Raw genomic sequence first — 13,203 nt, 5'->3', positions numbered from 1 at the left:
ATTATATATAAATCTCAAAATATTTCACTTTGATCTATTTCCTACACATAGTAGCTTCTAAATTCAGAATGTAACAATGTGCTCTGATATCGAAGCCATTAATATAAACAATCCTATCAGAAACTTTCATAGAAATCAGTAAACAAAAAATATTCAATTACCCCCTAAAAATGGCCTTTTTACAGTACAGCATAGTGAGGACTGTTGTTCTCAACATCTGGTACCATTACACCTGCAGTTATAAGCCTTAGCAGCATTTCCAGCATAAATGCAGTTGGTGTGTATTCAGGAGGTATGCATGCCCTTCTTAATGCAATGACAAATGTAAGAGAAGAAACACACAGATGGAAAAGGGGGTACTGCTGCTTCATTAGCAAGACAATGCAAGTACTTTGAGTGTGTCATCTGTTACTGTGTGCGAACTAATGCTGCCTGTTGGTGAAAGCGTACTGTTACATAAAAATAAGTCCACTGAAAGACAGTGAGGGGTTGAAGAACTCTTGAAGGAAAAACTAGATTCCACAAATTAACAAAGAAACTGAATCCATAATGGCAATTCTCTCTTCATCCAGCCCCAGCAACGAAAACGGCAAGCATCAAGTCAAAGCAGGACATCTGCCATGCCTGTGTGATAGCTGCTGACAGATGAAGTAAATTTTAAATCTTAAAATACTACACTATTGATGCATTATTATAGTATTTTGAGCAAACAATAAAAACAGAGCAGATTAAACCTTTAAAAATTATTAACAAAAGATATTTAAGTTTGCTACCAGAAGTGTCAAAATAACATCAGAAACAGGAAGGTGAATGAGCGAGTATTTCAATGTCAGGAAGATACTTCAGATCACACAATACACTCTCAAAGTTGGAGCAGACTATAAAAAAGGAGATGAGCAGAATTTCCTGTATCCATGCAACCATTATTACACTATTCACACATAGTACCCATTGCCACATCATGATTAACAGACTAGAGCAATAAAGAAAAAGTTGCAATCAGGTTACATGAAGAGGAATGAATATCACTGCTGATTACAAATGACAACTGTTTTTTTTTCTTTTCTTTTTTTTTTTAGTCAGGTCTACATTTAGAAAAAGCACCGACTCAAAGGACTGATAAATGCTCCTTGGAAGTAGGAGGGCACATTTCAATCCCGCTTTCTTAATATGCCGTATGCTTTCAAATCAACACACAACTAATTTAATCAAGAGTTTACCATGACACATTTTCCCTACAAAGATCTACAATACAACGTTGTAAATATTCCTTCAAGTATACATAAGCACAGATCTACATATCAACTCGACACAGAGTCGAAAAATGTCTACCAAGTATTCTACAGCACACTGAAATGAACTACAGCCTTGCAGTAACAGAGATATCTGTACACCGATACTGGTTTTGAAATTTCCTGTTTCTGACGGTGTACTGTGTTAGTGAAAGGAGAGTTGATACACAAGTGTAGGGTTTGAATTCTTAATGCATTCAACAGAAGTCTCAAGTATTCTCATTCCCCAAGATCCACATTAAACTGAATTAAATCATAGTTCCTACAAAATTAACAATACAGGTCCAGTATATTAGACACTCAGAGATAAATAAAAATTAATTTCAAGCAGATCAGTTGAGAAGTGCTGTTCACTGACACAATTACATTCCTGGACAAGTGAGAAGCCTTGATTATCAACTTCAGATTTCTAGGCTGATTTCTGTTTTTGGTGTGCTTCTGAAAAATGGCTTTTCTGTTCCTATTTTCCCCTTCTTCAGAAGTATTGTTTACACCACTCTGAGCTCTCTTTTTAATTCCTTGGTAAGTTCAGTCTTCCACAAGAGTCATCAAATCTAGAGAGGTCTCCACAAACACTACTTAACCACAGACCATAAAGTCCTCCTGTCCCCAGCCCCTTTAGTTCACAATAAACATGAAATCTACTAGAGTCATAGCTAAAGCATGCCAGAGGAAGATAGTGGCAAACAACAAGAACAATCCTCAACATCTTCAATTCCCTTCTCTTGCAAAAACAAACTGGATTCAATTTTCAAATATTCCTAGTTAAGAGATCATGTCTGTGTTATAGAAAACTCCTATTAGTCCTTGCTGTTCTTATCTGAGGAAAATTCTTTCTTGACATCAAATGTGTTAATGGGTTGAACACCTAAAGCACTGACATGACATTTTTCTTCAAGAGTTTTTATGCCATAGAGAAGATGGCTAAATTTTGAAATTAATTAATTTATTTATTTTCTGTCACCTATAGAATCAATTGACTCCTCTCAGGCCAGAGGAGTTTGTAGAATTATTTTCTCATTTCACTCCAAGCCAACAGCTTTTAAAGAAGTCCTCATGCCTCAGATTAATTTTTGAAGTACTACACAAAGCAGTGAGTATAAGATACTCAAAGTCAGGTAGAAAAACAATTCCAGTGACTACTTAACTCTTTAAAATCAGTGCCCAATCAACTGATGCTTAGTAAGCTTACCAAGTGACTAATACTATCTAATATTATAGCTAATTAATGCTTTTCACAGTTATCATGATGAACATATTAAGGGGCACAAACCCACCAACAAATGCTATCTAATATTAAATATAGTCAACGCTTTCCACAGTTACCATGATAACCATATTAAGGAACGCATACAAATTGTTTTATGGAAGCAATGTCATAAGTGGCATGCAGTGAATGGATAAAAGTATAAAAAAGTACTGAAAACCAAATTATAAATGAACATATAACAAACAGCTCTTAGGACCTGTCCAATTCTTAGACACTAAGTTGGCAAGCTACATCTGAGGAATTTATAAAAACTTGTATATTCTGTAAGGAATCTGAAATACATGATTTTGTGGATATATTTTTCAGCACTGAAAGTTTGCTATTTAAAAGTAAATTTTTTTCCAGTTGCTCATCACTATACATCAATATAATGCTATAAGCCATCACTTTTCACGGTATAATGATGATAATACATTTTAAATTCTTTGATTAAGCCACTTGAGTAATGACAAAAAGATCGGACCTTTCTGAACATAAAAATACCATGAATCAACATCTGTCATCTATAGACACGGCACAAACGTCATTTACTGTGATCACACCAAACCCCATCCATCACTCATCTTTAAGTCCACTTCATCATATCTAAAGGGAGAACAAATCCCATACTCCACGAGTATTAACAGTCAGCCTTAAAAAATAGTGTTGCAGCAACAATATACCACATGAAAAATACAAATATATTCAGCGTGGGTAGAAACTAGGCACAGAATTTCTTTTTGATCAAAATTTAAACTTACCTTTCAATTTATGAAGACTAAAACAGTACATTCTTGCTTTAAGTAATGGTTATAGAACAGAACAGAACTCAGCCATAAGAAGGGGAGAAGCAGAGACTGACTTACCTTGTTTTTTAATTTCTGATTCATAAATCTATTCTCCTTAGAGAAGACCTTTCAAAATACTACAATTTCAGTTTCAACCAAAAAAATGAGATAACCTTTTCTGATGACTTTGCAAATAACACTCACTTCATTTTGACAATATTATTTTCTGAGCTGAATAACAAAATCCCTAGGAGAAAAATGAACTAATTTCTCATTTTGAAGGAAAGCAGCATTGGCATCCTTCTTGGAACTAGCAAATAAAGATAAGTAATTTTAATACTGGGGAAATACTTAATATCCTTTAGTAGAAAAAGATTACTAACACCAGGAAATTGTTGCTTTAGGAAGGCTACCCACAAAATGGTCATTACAATAATTGTTTTAAGACAAAGCGATAAGATCTTCAGCATGCCATAAAATATCAGAAACAAATGACTTTTTAGTGTTGAATATATTCTTTGCTTAATTAAAAAGGTGGCCTTTATCTCAGTGCTTTGCTATGCTTTTTAAGTCAATGACAACATAATACATTGAAAACATTTTCCCTAAATCTGACAAAAATATAAAATGACAAAATATGAAGATGTCATGGTTTTATGTGACAGAAGATGGCTGTAGAACTGCAGAGGAATGTATATGCTTTGGGAACCACCTGTGTGAAAGGATACAAGTTTTGGTATAAAGGGATTAAAGATTTCAATGCACGGCTTGCATTTATAGCTGTTGCACGAACCATAATAGGAAGAATTTTTCCATTCACAATAGCACCATCAAAGAGTGGACCAAAAAATGGAACCTGAATAAAAAATTAAGAAATTCAACATAAAGCAAGATGTAAGCTGTAACAATTAGCAATCAACAGTAACAATAGAGTCCCCAAGTGTATTATTTTTTTCTCCTCATTGTTAGATAATCAGACTAGTTATTGTGCTCCGTGACAGACCTTTTCTTTTGGGGAAATATTCAGCCATATTACTGCTTGATATCCTTGGTATCAGATAACACAGTATTTGAGGAATACTAAGCAACCATTTTAACACTACATCTCATCAATTTATTTTCAAAATTCACTGCCAAAATCTAAAGAATAGTCATGTATATGATGTTTATGAGGTTGCAAGGCCAGATGACAACATTGTAGGCAAAAATAAGCAAGAGCAGTCCTTTTCCTTTTTAAGAGTCAAGTCCTTTCCTGTCCCTCATAATGTAACACGTGCTTAAGCTACTGAAGAAAACAATACACTTATTAATTCAAATACAAGCAACCTCATAATAACAAGACCATGTACTGGGTATCATTTCATACCTGTCATCAGAAGTAATTATCACATAGATGAATTCATACATTTCTACTTCTATTATATCTCTGTTATTAATTTCAGCACTTTTAAGAAAATTTTAGTATTTGAAGCACTGAAAGTTACGGCTAGTGACAGAGAGAAAAATTCTGTAGTACAAGCATTCATTATGACTTTTACTCAGTCAGCATTCACGGTCTTAAAACACTGACAGCCCGGACATTTGATGAACAGACACCATATACCTAAGAGTTGAATGGTCTTTGCTTTGCTGACCTAATTTTCATGTTCCTACGTGGAGTCCAGGAGAAGATGAAAACTGGCTTTGAGAAGAAGAAAGGAGAATATGACGTGGATGGAAAAGCTCGAGAAGGCTATGATTTACCAGCCACAATCATGTACCAATTTGATACAGAAAATTTCCAACTATCTTATAATTTAAATTATTAAGCAGAATATTGTAGCTTTCTTTGCAGTTTACGATGCTAGCAGATAGGATCCGGCCTTTGCAGGTTGAGGTTACTTTCCTTACTATGCACTGTTCTGAGTTCACCTGCTTCCTCCTACCACTGCAATTGTCAGCTCTGAAGACAGATTGCTGTGCTGAATCAATTTATTACACCAAAGCCTCACATTCAAAACAGAACTCAGTTTGTGATAAACACATGAAGGAAACCCATAGCCCACCACGTGCCTTACCTCAGGCTTCTTCATGATCTGGATACTGAACATATGGTTTTTCATGGGATAGATAACAATAAGAACATCACCAAATTCTGTTGGAATGATTCCTCTTCTATAATCTCGAGTATGCTCGGACCAAACAATGTGTACTTCATCATTTCCTAAATGTCTTAGCTGGAAAAGCAGAAATAAATGAGCATCTGTTTAAATATGCTCTGTATCCATGCAGCTATACTAAATATTTTTATTTCAATAGGAAAAAAACAAATAAAAAATACAAAAAAGAAATAAAGAAAGGGGAATAAAATAATCAAATTACACTACAGTTCTCTCACATTCTCAGTCATAGTACTGGGTTTTGCTATAGATTTCTATACATTGGTGCCAATTACTATTTAAATTAGCAAACATGTCCATACAGACTAAAAAAAGCTAAAATTTTGTTGACCTCAAGAATGCCAAGTTATTCGATCTGATTTACCAAAATGGTTTCAAGACTGTCATAGACAGGCAGTAAACTACTAAATTTCATATGAATTTTAAAAATAGACATATAAACATCTGTTTAAAAGACATCTATTTGAGCATTCTTTTAACCTTGTCACTGTAGCAAAATTCTAAACTGGCCAACAGAAACACAAATCATTTTAAAGGAAAAGAGCTACTACATTTTTCATATCCCTAGATCAACTGAACTAATGTTCATTTCCCATGAAACCTGCATAGCTTTCTAAAAGTAACCATCTCCTCACAAACGAAAATAGTTCATGAAAAATTACACAAAAACTTGATAAGAATGGCTGAATGAGACTCTCAAAATTGGTACTGTACCATCAGTAGTCATCATATAACCAGACTAAGGAATAAATTGTGTGCTTCGGAATTATCTGAATTATAAGCTGAAGCCTTATAAAATGCTCTTTCAGCAAAACAATACAATTTAATAGACATCTGCTAACATCATGGAGAGAGGCTTTATGTATAATGATCAATAAATTCAGATTATTTAAGACAAAGTTTCCTTCTACTAAAGCCCATATTTGAAAATTCAAGTTGGAAGCTCATTTTTTCCTCCTTGTGCATCACCAGATATAGCTGACAATTTTCTTTATCCACAGTTTTCAGTTTGTTTGCACAGCTTTGGCCAACTTGAGTTCATCAATCAATTGTCTTGATGTTATTCAAAGGACAGCACTGTGAACTGCTGTTAACAGGTAATGTTGATAGAAATCTAAACACTTCCAAGCATTGTTTTGTATAAAAAAGCAACAACTTTCAGTATTAATTGTTTGTAATATGATTGTACTTTAAATAAAGGGAAAACCTAAACACAGTCACCAGAGAAATATCATTTCAAATATTTGCTTGTTTCTATTATAAAGTCTCCTGGAACACTATTTTTGTCTTATCTGAAGGCTTATATTGGTCATCAATAGCAGTCTTTACAAAAACAAATCAAAAAAGAAAATAACATGCTTCTGTTCTCTGCTGGCTTTGAATTGTATCAGACTGAAAAGCAGCACTGTATTTCTACAATTAAAGCTTTTTCTTTAATTTCAGACCGGGCAAAGGACAGATGGCATCAGTGCCATGCATCCTGTGATGCTCGACTTTTATTTTGCATACACTGAATGAACAATGAGTGCAATTCCTTTGAAGTGAGCTATTCTTTCCTCTTTTGTAGATGGCTGAGTTATTTTGAACAGCACTTATATGCTATCGTGCCAACCGTAAACCCAGACCAAGAGAAGAGCTGGTTATAACAGCATTCAGAATGTCAAGTTTTATTTGACTAGATGAGAACAAAACCAGGCAGCAACCTGAACAACTGATACTGAACACAAGAACACCAGCTGCAGAAACTCTGGTGTCAAGTTTACAATGACACGTTGTAAAAGACAACAAACTGTAGAACCGTTTGGAGGGCCTAAATTTCTGCCTTCTGAGGTGAAGTGACAGTCAAAATGTCCATCAACATATGACAATGACTTAAGGGTATTTGGAACTGCTAGGCCCACACTCCGAAACAGGTGAAGAGTTCAGGAAGAATGAGACAGCCTTATCAAAGAGAAACTAATAGGCTCAGATAGGAAATGTTGTGGAATATGAAAAAAACACTGTGATCCTAGATTCAGGTATAGTGCACCATTATTGAACTGACTGTCAAAAAGCATAACACCCATCACAAATACACTCATCACTTCACAGTACCATTCTTAATACAGCAATATTGAACTATTAATTAGGAAGACAACTTATCACCCTTGGACCCAAAGACAATAAACTTGCTCTGTTACATTTCAAACAACGGATAGAAACAAACTACATGCCAAATAAACAGCTTTAAAATCCTAAACATATTGAGTTTAGATAGTACAGTTTCTGGGTGTCCCTGAGTTTCATTTACCAAAGATTGTCCCTGTGTATTTGTTAGTAGTACCTACAGCTAATCAGACATGACACCAATTCTTGCACTTCTAGGATAGCTACTGATATGGAACATTGCTACTGATGTATACTTGCAAATCAGAATGACATAGATTTTGAAGTGTGATAAAAGTCTATAGTGCAGTTATTCACAAGGACCAGTGAGAATGAGCACATAATACAGGATGCCAAGTGTACTAAAGCAATAAGTGATTTTTCTCTCCATTTTGGAAGTTTACTTTATTACTCCCATAGAGGTGTGAGGATACACTCCAGGCTAAAAACACTAACTTATTCAGAAGAAAAGAACAATGAATTGGATGATTCCACTGAGCTCCAAGCTCTGTCAGCTGTCCTTCATCTCATGAGTTCTCTCAAGAATGATTTGACAAAGACTTAGTTTATGTGTAGAATGGCATTTCTGTGACACACAATGCACCGAGTCATACTTAGACGGTACAAGTAGGTAAATGATGGTATTAACTGTATGTGCTGGTTTATAACAAAATGCACTTTACTCAAAATCAAAACTATGCTCAATGCCTTGTGCTCCATCATTGGATAGCACCAAGACAATATACAGCTATAAAGGACTGGATGTTACTTATTTTATCTTTATGCTTGGAGAAGAATTAAATTTTGGATAGGTAATTCTTTTCACATTTCAAGAGCAGATCAGAAAGAATTCTGACCTTAAAGAAGAGCTCCTTACTGCTTCTTTCACATGACTTCATTATGGTCAGTAAGTAATCCTTACAAAAAAGTTTGAATAGTTATAACTTGACTGATGAATGCATTTTATTCATGGAAGAGATCCAATACCTGGAATTGTCTCAAAAAGCTTTAGATGGTCTGCTAGGTTTTACATGAACTTTTTAGGAAGAATAATTTCAATTTTTCTTCATTTTTCAGTTCCTTTTGCAATGACCCTGAAACTGAAGACTGCTCTGCCACAAAGCTCTCCTGCAATCACAGCAAACAGTAGGAGAATCCATCATACACTGTAGTTATTACACCACAGAAGGGTCAAATCTGACCCCTTTGAACTTAATTTGGATTCCTTATGTCTGAATTGGAAGCATCCCAGAAATCACTGCCCTGAGCACAAGTGGTACAAAGGTACTGAGTTATAACTGTTTCCATGCACTGAATCCACAGGACAGACAGAATGTAGTTTGTCAAGAAGAAAGTGTGGTTCCACAGTTATCTAGCAGAATCAGATGAGGAAAGAACAGAATATGCAGGTAACAAGACTGAAATCTGTGTCAGTGGCTATTCAAAACACTCTGCCAGCAGTTGTGTAAGCCACTGCAACTTCAAAATAATTTCCTGAGCTTATTTTCCTAAATTTAGAACTTTGTATGTACATAAACCTAAGCAAGCAGTCAAGTACAAATATTTACTAGAGATTCAAATAACATAAATAGTAGAATTTGCTAAAAGTACGTTATACTTCAAGTAACTGGTAATACACTACAGCTGAAACACTGGAATTGTAGTTATATACCAATATACTAAAATACTAAATATTGTTTAACTTCAGATCCAGCTCTAGATAGTTAATCATTGAAGTATAAGGCAATACAAAAAATAGAGGTGAGTAAATACAAAGAATCAATAAAAAGACAGATATCTTTTACAGTAGCATACTTAAAGGATGAAGTATCAAGCCCAAAGAATGAAAGGTTCAGCAAGCAATAGAGCAGTTTAGGATAGAGTGGATACATTTTAGTTGTGTGTATGAAGAAGAAAAAGGGCTATATTGCAAGAAATGTTGCATAGAAGAGTAGAGCATTAAGCATCAAATGAATGTAAGAATCCAGAAAAGTGTATCAAATTAAACATGATTTCCGGCTATGGGCATAAGTGACAGGCACAGTGGTCACGTTATCCATGGTGATCCACAGAGGTGGCAATGAGAAATAGATTAAGAGCTCTGTTTTACCAATTTTAAACCTGAGCTGACGGGAGGACAGCCTGAGGAAATGTCAGAGATGAACAGATTTTTTTAGGCTTGCTTTGAAACTCCATTAAAATAAATATATAGAAATGACCAACTGTAAGGTTACCTGAAATTTCAAATTTAACTCAAAATACTTTAAAATATTCTTACTCTACAGCCATCATCATGTGTCAGCTCTCTTAATACATTTATGTTAACTGAATACAAAAGAAACGTGAAATAAATATAACCAGGAGGGATGATCAAATCTAATTTTGATACATTAGTGTCATATACTGTACATGTTACAATAGCAGCCAGACTTAATACTAAGCTGCAGGCTATACTGAAATTTCCAAATGGCAGATTGTTCTAAGTGATACCAAGTATAATTGAAGTAATAAACGATAGTAAAAGCAAAGCACACTGTCAGGAAGAATTTAAGTATTTACTTTTTAAAATTAAATGAGTTAGGTTTGGAAAGGCAAGACAAGTGAAATAATGCAGGGCTCAATTTACAAAAAATTCCTTTTATTTATCTGTTGCATTAACCCTTGAACTCTTGCCAAAATTACTGTAATTTCTAATATTCACTTACCTAAAGGAGGGAGAAAAAAGGCTATTATATTTTCTTCTGATACAGCAACATCCCAAAATGTACTTCAAAAATGAAAGTGTTCATTATGAAAAGAACAGAAGGAGCAGAAACATTTGAAGTACTGGCATACTACAGCTAGTTTTGCCTATTAAATGTAGGAAACACTTCTGCTAATAGTATACATATCCTCCTGTTGAATTTTTCACAAGATTTCAAAAACTATGGTGTAGTGATTTTTCTTATTGTTGTGTTTTTAGGGTTTTTTTTTTTTAAGTGGAATGTGTACTTAATCGTAGATTGTTGGTACTATATATATATTTTTTTTACATCTATAATCATTCAACTTCCTGATACATCTTGATAAGGCATAAAAAACTAGCTATAAATGATGTGAGTTTTAATTCTTTTAGGACATCAAAGATAAACTAGAATCGTAATACAGCCAAGGCCCAAGATGAATTAGTGCTCTGATTGTTAATAACATTACTACTGCTTATTTATGCATCTTGTGTATAATCTCACCCGCAATGCCTCCAGTCCTCTATCTGTCTAAGGAAGGAGGAGCCAGACAGGTGATAAGGCAGAGGCACAAATATGAGCTTTTTCCCCCCTGTGAACTGAGTCTTCACAACTTCATTAAACTCTGTCAGTTTCTTTGAAAGTTTGTCCTTGTCAGCCATTTATAAACACTTTTTAATCTAACTCTTAATTTTAAAAGAAACTAATTGGGTATTATTATTGGTATTAAATCTTCAATTCAGTATTTTTAAATTAAGTACATGCTTTAGAAATGCATTTCAATGTTAAGTTCCTTTATATATCCACATTTTCATTTGTGATTCCTGAATTAACGCCTTTTCTTGCTCCTGTTCATGTCTTCAGTAACAAATGCTTCAGAGGTATCCAAGACATTTAAAAGTTTTATTTACTACTCTGTAAAGATGGATGGAAAATAAGTTTAAAATTGGGTTGGCCTCTGAAACAGCAGAATCTTGAGTTTACAGTAGCTGGACAGGCAGGAAGAAGTTTTGTTTTAATTTAATTTGATTTCCATTTATAAAATGGACCTATCATGCACCTCTAGGCACATTTACAGTACAAAAACAGCAACAGTTCTAAGCCAAGTACTGGAAGTTTGCTTCTATTATCTTTGAATAAAACAAAGAAAGTACATGAAAGAGCTGCAGAGAAACTCAAAACTCAAGTTTATCTATAAGTCATGAACAGTACCTGTGCTCAGCACAACTATAGGGATTCTGAAGTCCATTCTACCAAGTGTGAGCTTGCACTGGACATAAAATATATTTTTGTCTGACCTGTTCACAGTGTAAGCAGTACAAGTAGTTCCAGAATCGGTAATAGAGTTAAGCTCTAAACCTGTTTTTCTACTCATGACTCCTGATCCAATTTGATGATTCTTAAGATTCAAATTTGATGACTTTTTTTCTAGTTTGGGATGACACTTATTGCATCTCTGGTGTTGGTTCCTTGATGTCTAATGCTTCTTTCCATACCGTCTTTACCTGCTAAGTAGGACTCAGCACTAAACAGTCTCTCTTACTCCTTTACTTAGGTTATTTTCATTGAGCATAAACAAAATAAATACTTTCCAACCTGTCTCTATTAAATTTGATTGAAATGGATCAAAAGATATTAGGGAAGGGAGGAGAGATGTAAATACTGGCTGACAAGCCTTCATTCACTGGGAAACTGGGCTTTCAACAAACAGAGAACAAAAGTAGAGGAAGAAGAGGAAAGAAAGCCACACAGAATAAAGGATCTTGGTAACAGCCCATCCGCAGTGTGCTACAAATACAATTCCAATCTTATGATATATACTGCACTGACATATCCACACAGACCTCAAATATTCCTCATTACTGAAAAGAGATTGTGATAGAGGATAGAAATGGGCCTGGGGCACACTGGAGTTGTTAAAAAGTCCAGTTGACACTTTGTCAAGTTAAATCACAGGAGGCCTGGACCAGCACTGAACCTTGTCTGGCAGAACAGCTATATACAGATTCAGAACGCTCCTGGAAACAGACACTTGATCTTTTCTGTGTGTTCTTCTGAAGCCTACAGCATTTGAAATTTATTTGAGGAAAAATGAATTAATTTTCATTGTGAGCCATCTTTCTCATTTCCAACACTTTGTAATACTCTAATTCAAACAATATATGCCACAATTATAAGCTGTGTTGCATTAAATCAAATTTCTGTTCAAAACATACAGAAGCCAGTTAACAGCATATATTGTAGCAATATATATTGCTCTATACTAGAACAAAAGCAGCGACCTTGTTTTAAAGTTAGTCATATTATCTTTTAAATCACTCTTATAAATCACTAACAATCTATTACTCTGACTATACTTAATGAAATAAAGAACAGGAAAGACACAGCACTACAGGCACACAAGGAGAAATATTTTTAATTAAAAAACAAACAAAAACCAACAACCTAAGATGTGACAGTGAGAAGCTAGAACTCAAGAACAACAACATTTTTTTCCATCAAGTTGAACAAAAAGAACAAAAAGTCATTAATAACTGAAGTTTGCCAGAGGCACGGCTATTACTCTCTTTACTGACTGTCTACTGTCTAATTTAATTACAAGTATTAAACTCCATGCTGAGGTCAACCAGCTTCAGTTCCTTCAATATTACACTTCAACCAGTGCTCATTAACGTGTCTACTGAATGGATTAGCACATCTGAAGATGTATGTATGTGGGACAGGGGACAGACTAATGATAAGCAATTGCTCATTTATAATAGGACACGTGTTCAACGTGGTAACTTATTATCACTAATATGGAATTTATTAAATTCTAAAGAAAAAATACCAGTACAGAAAATCATT

At 34.5% G+C, this 13,203-nt stretch overlaps 1 protein-coding gene across 2 annotated transcripts in view; it reads right to left on the bottom strand.

The window, feature by feature from the left end:
* The window catches only part of RALGAPA1 (Ral GTPase activating protein catalytic subunit alpha 1), a 115,439-nt gene that overhangs the window by 25,681 nt on the left and 76,555 nt on the right, over nucleotides 1-13,203 (bottom strand). For both annotated transcript variants that reach the window (XM_065752798.1, XM_065752806.1), the window contains 2 exons: nucleotides 5,387-5,545; nucleotides 4,058-4,185 (listed from right to left, as the gene is read on the bottom strand). In XM_065752798.1, the coding sequence (XP_065608870.1) occupies nucleotides 4,058-4,185; nucleotides 5,387-5,545 (287 nt within the window). The remainder of the gene's footprint in view (nucleotides 1-4,057; nucleotides 4,186-5,386; nucleotides 5,546-13,203) is intronic.

This window comes from Cyrtonyx montezumae, unplaced genomic scaffold (genome assembly GCF_038088225.1).
Source record: "Cyrtonyx montezumae isolate F1298 unplaced genomic scaffold, pur_monq_1.0 scaffold_10, whole genome shotgun sequence".
Lineage (NCBI taxonomy): Eukaryota > Metazoa > Chordata > Aves > Galliformes > Odontophoridae > Cyrtonyx > Cyrtonyx montezumae.
The sequence above is the reverse complement of the archived record's forward strand: the minus strand, read 5'-3'. Positions and strand labels throughout refer to the sequence as shown.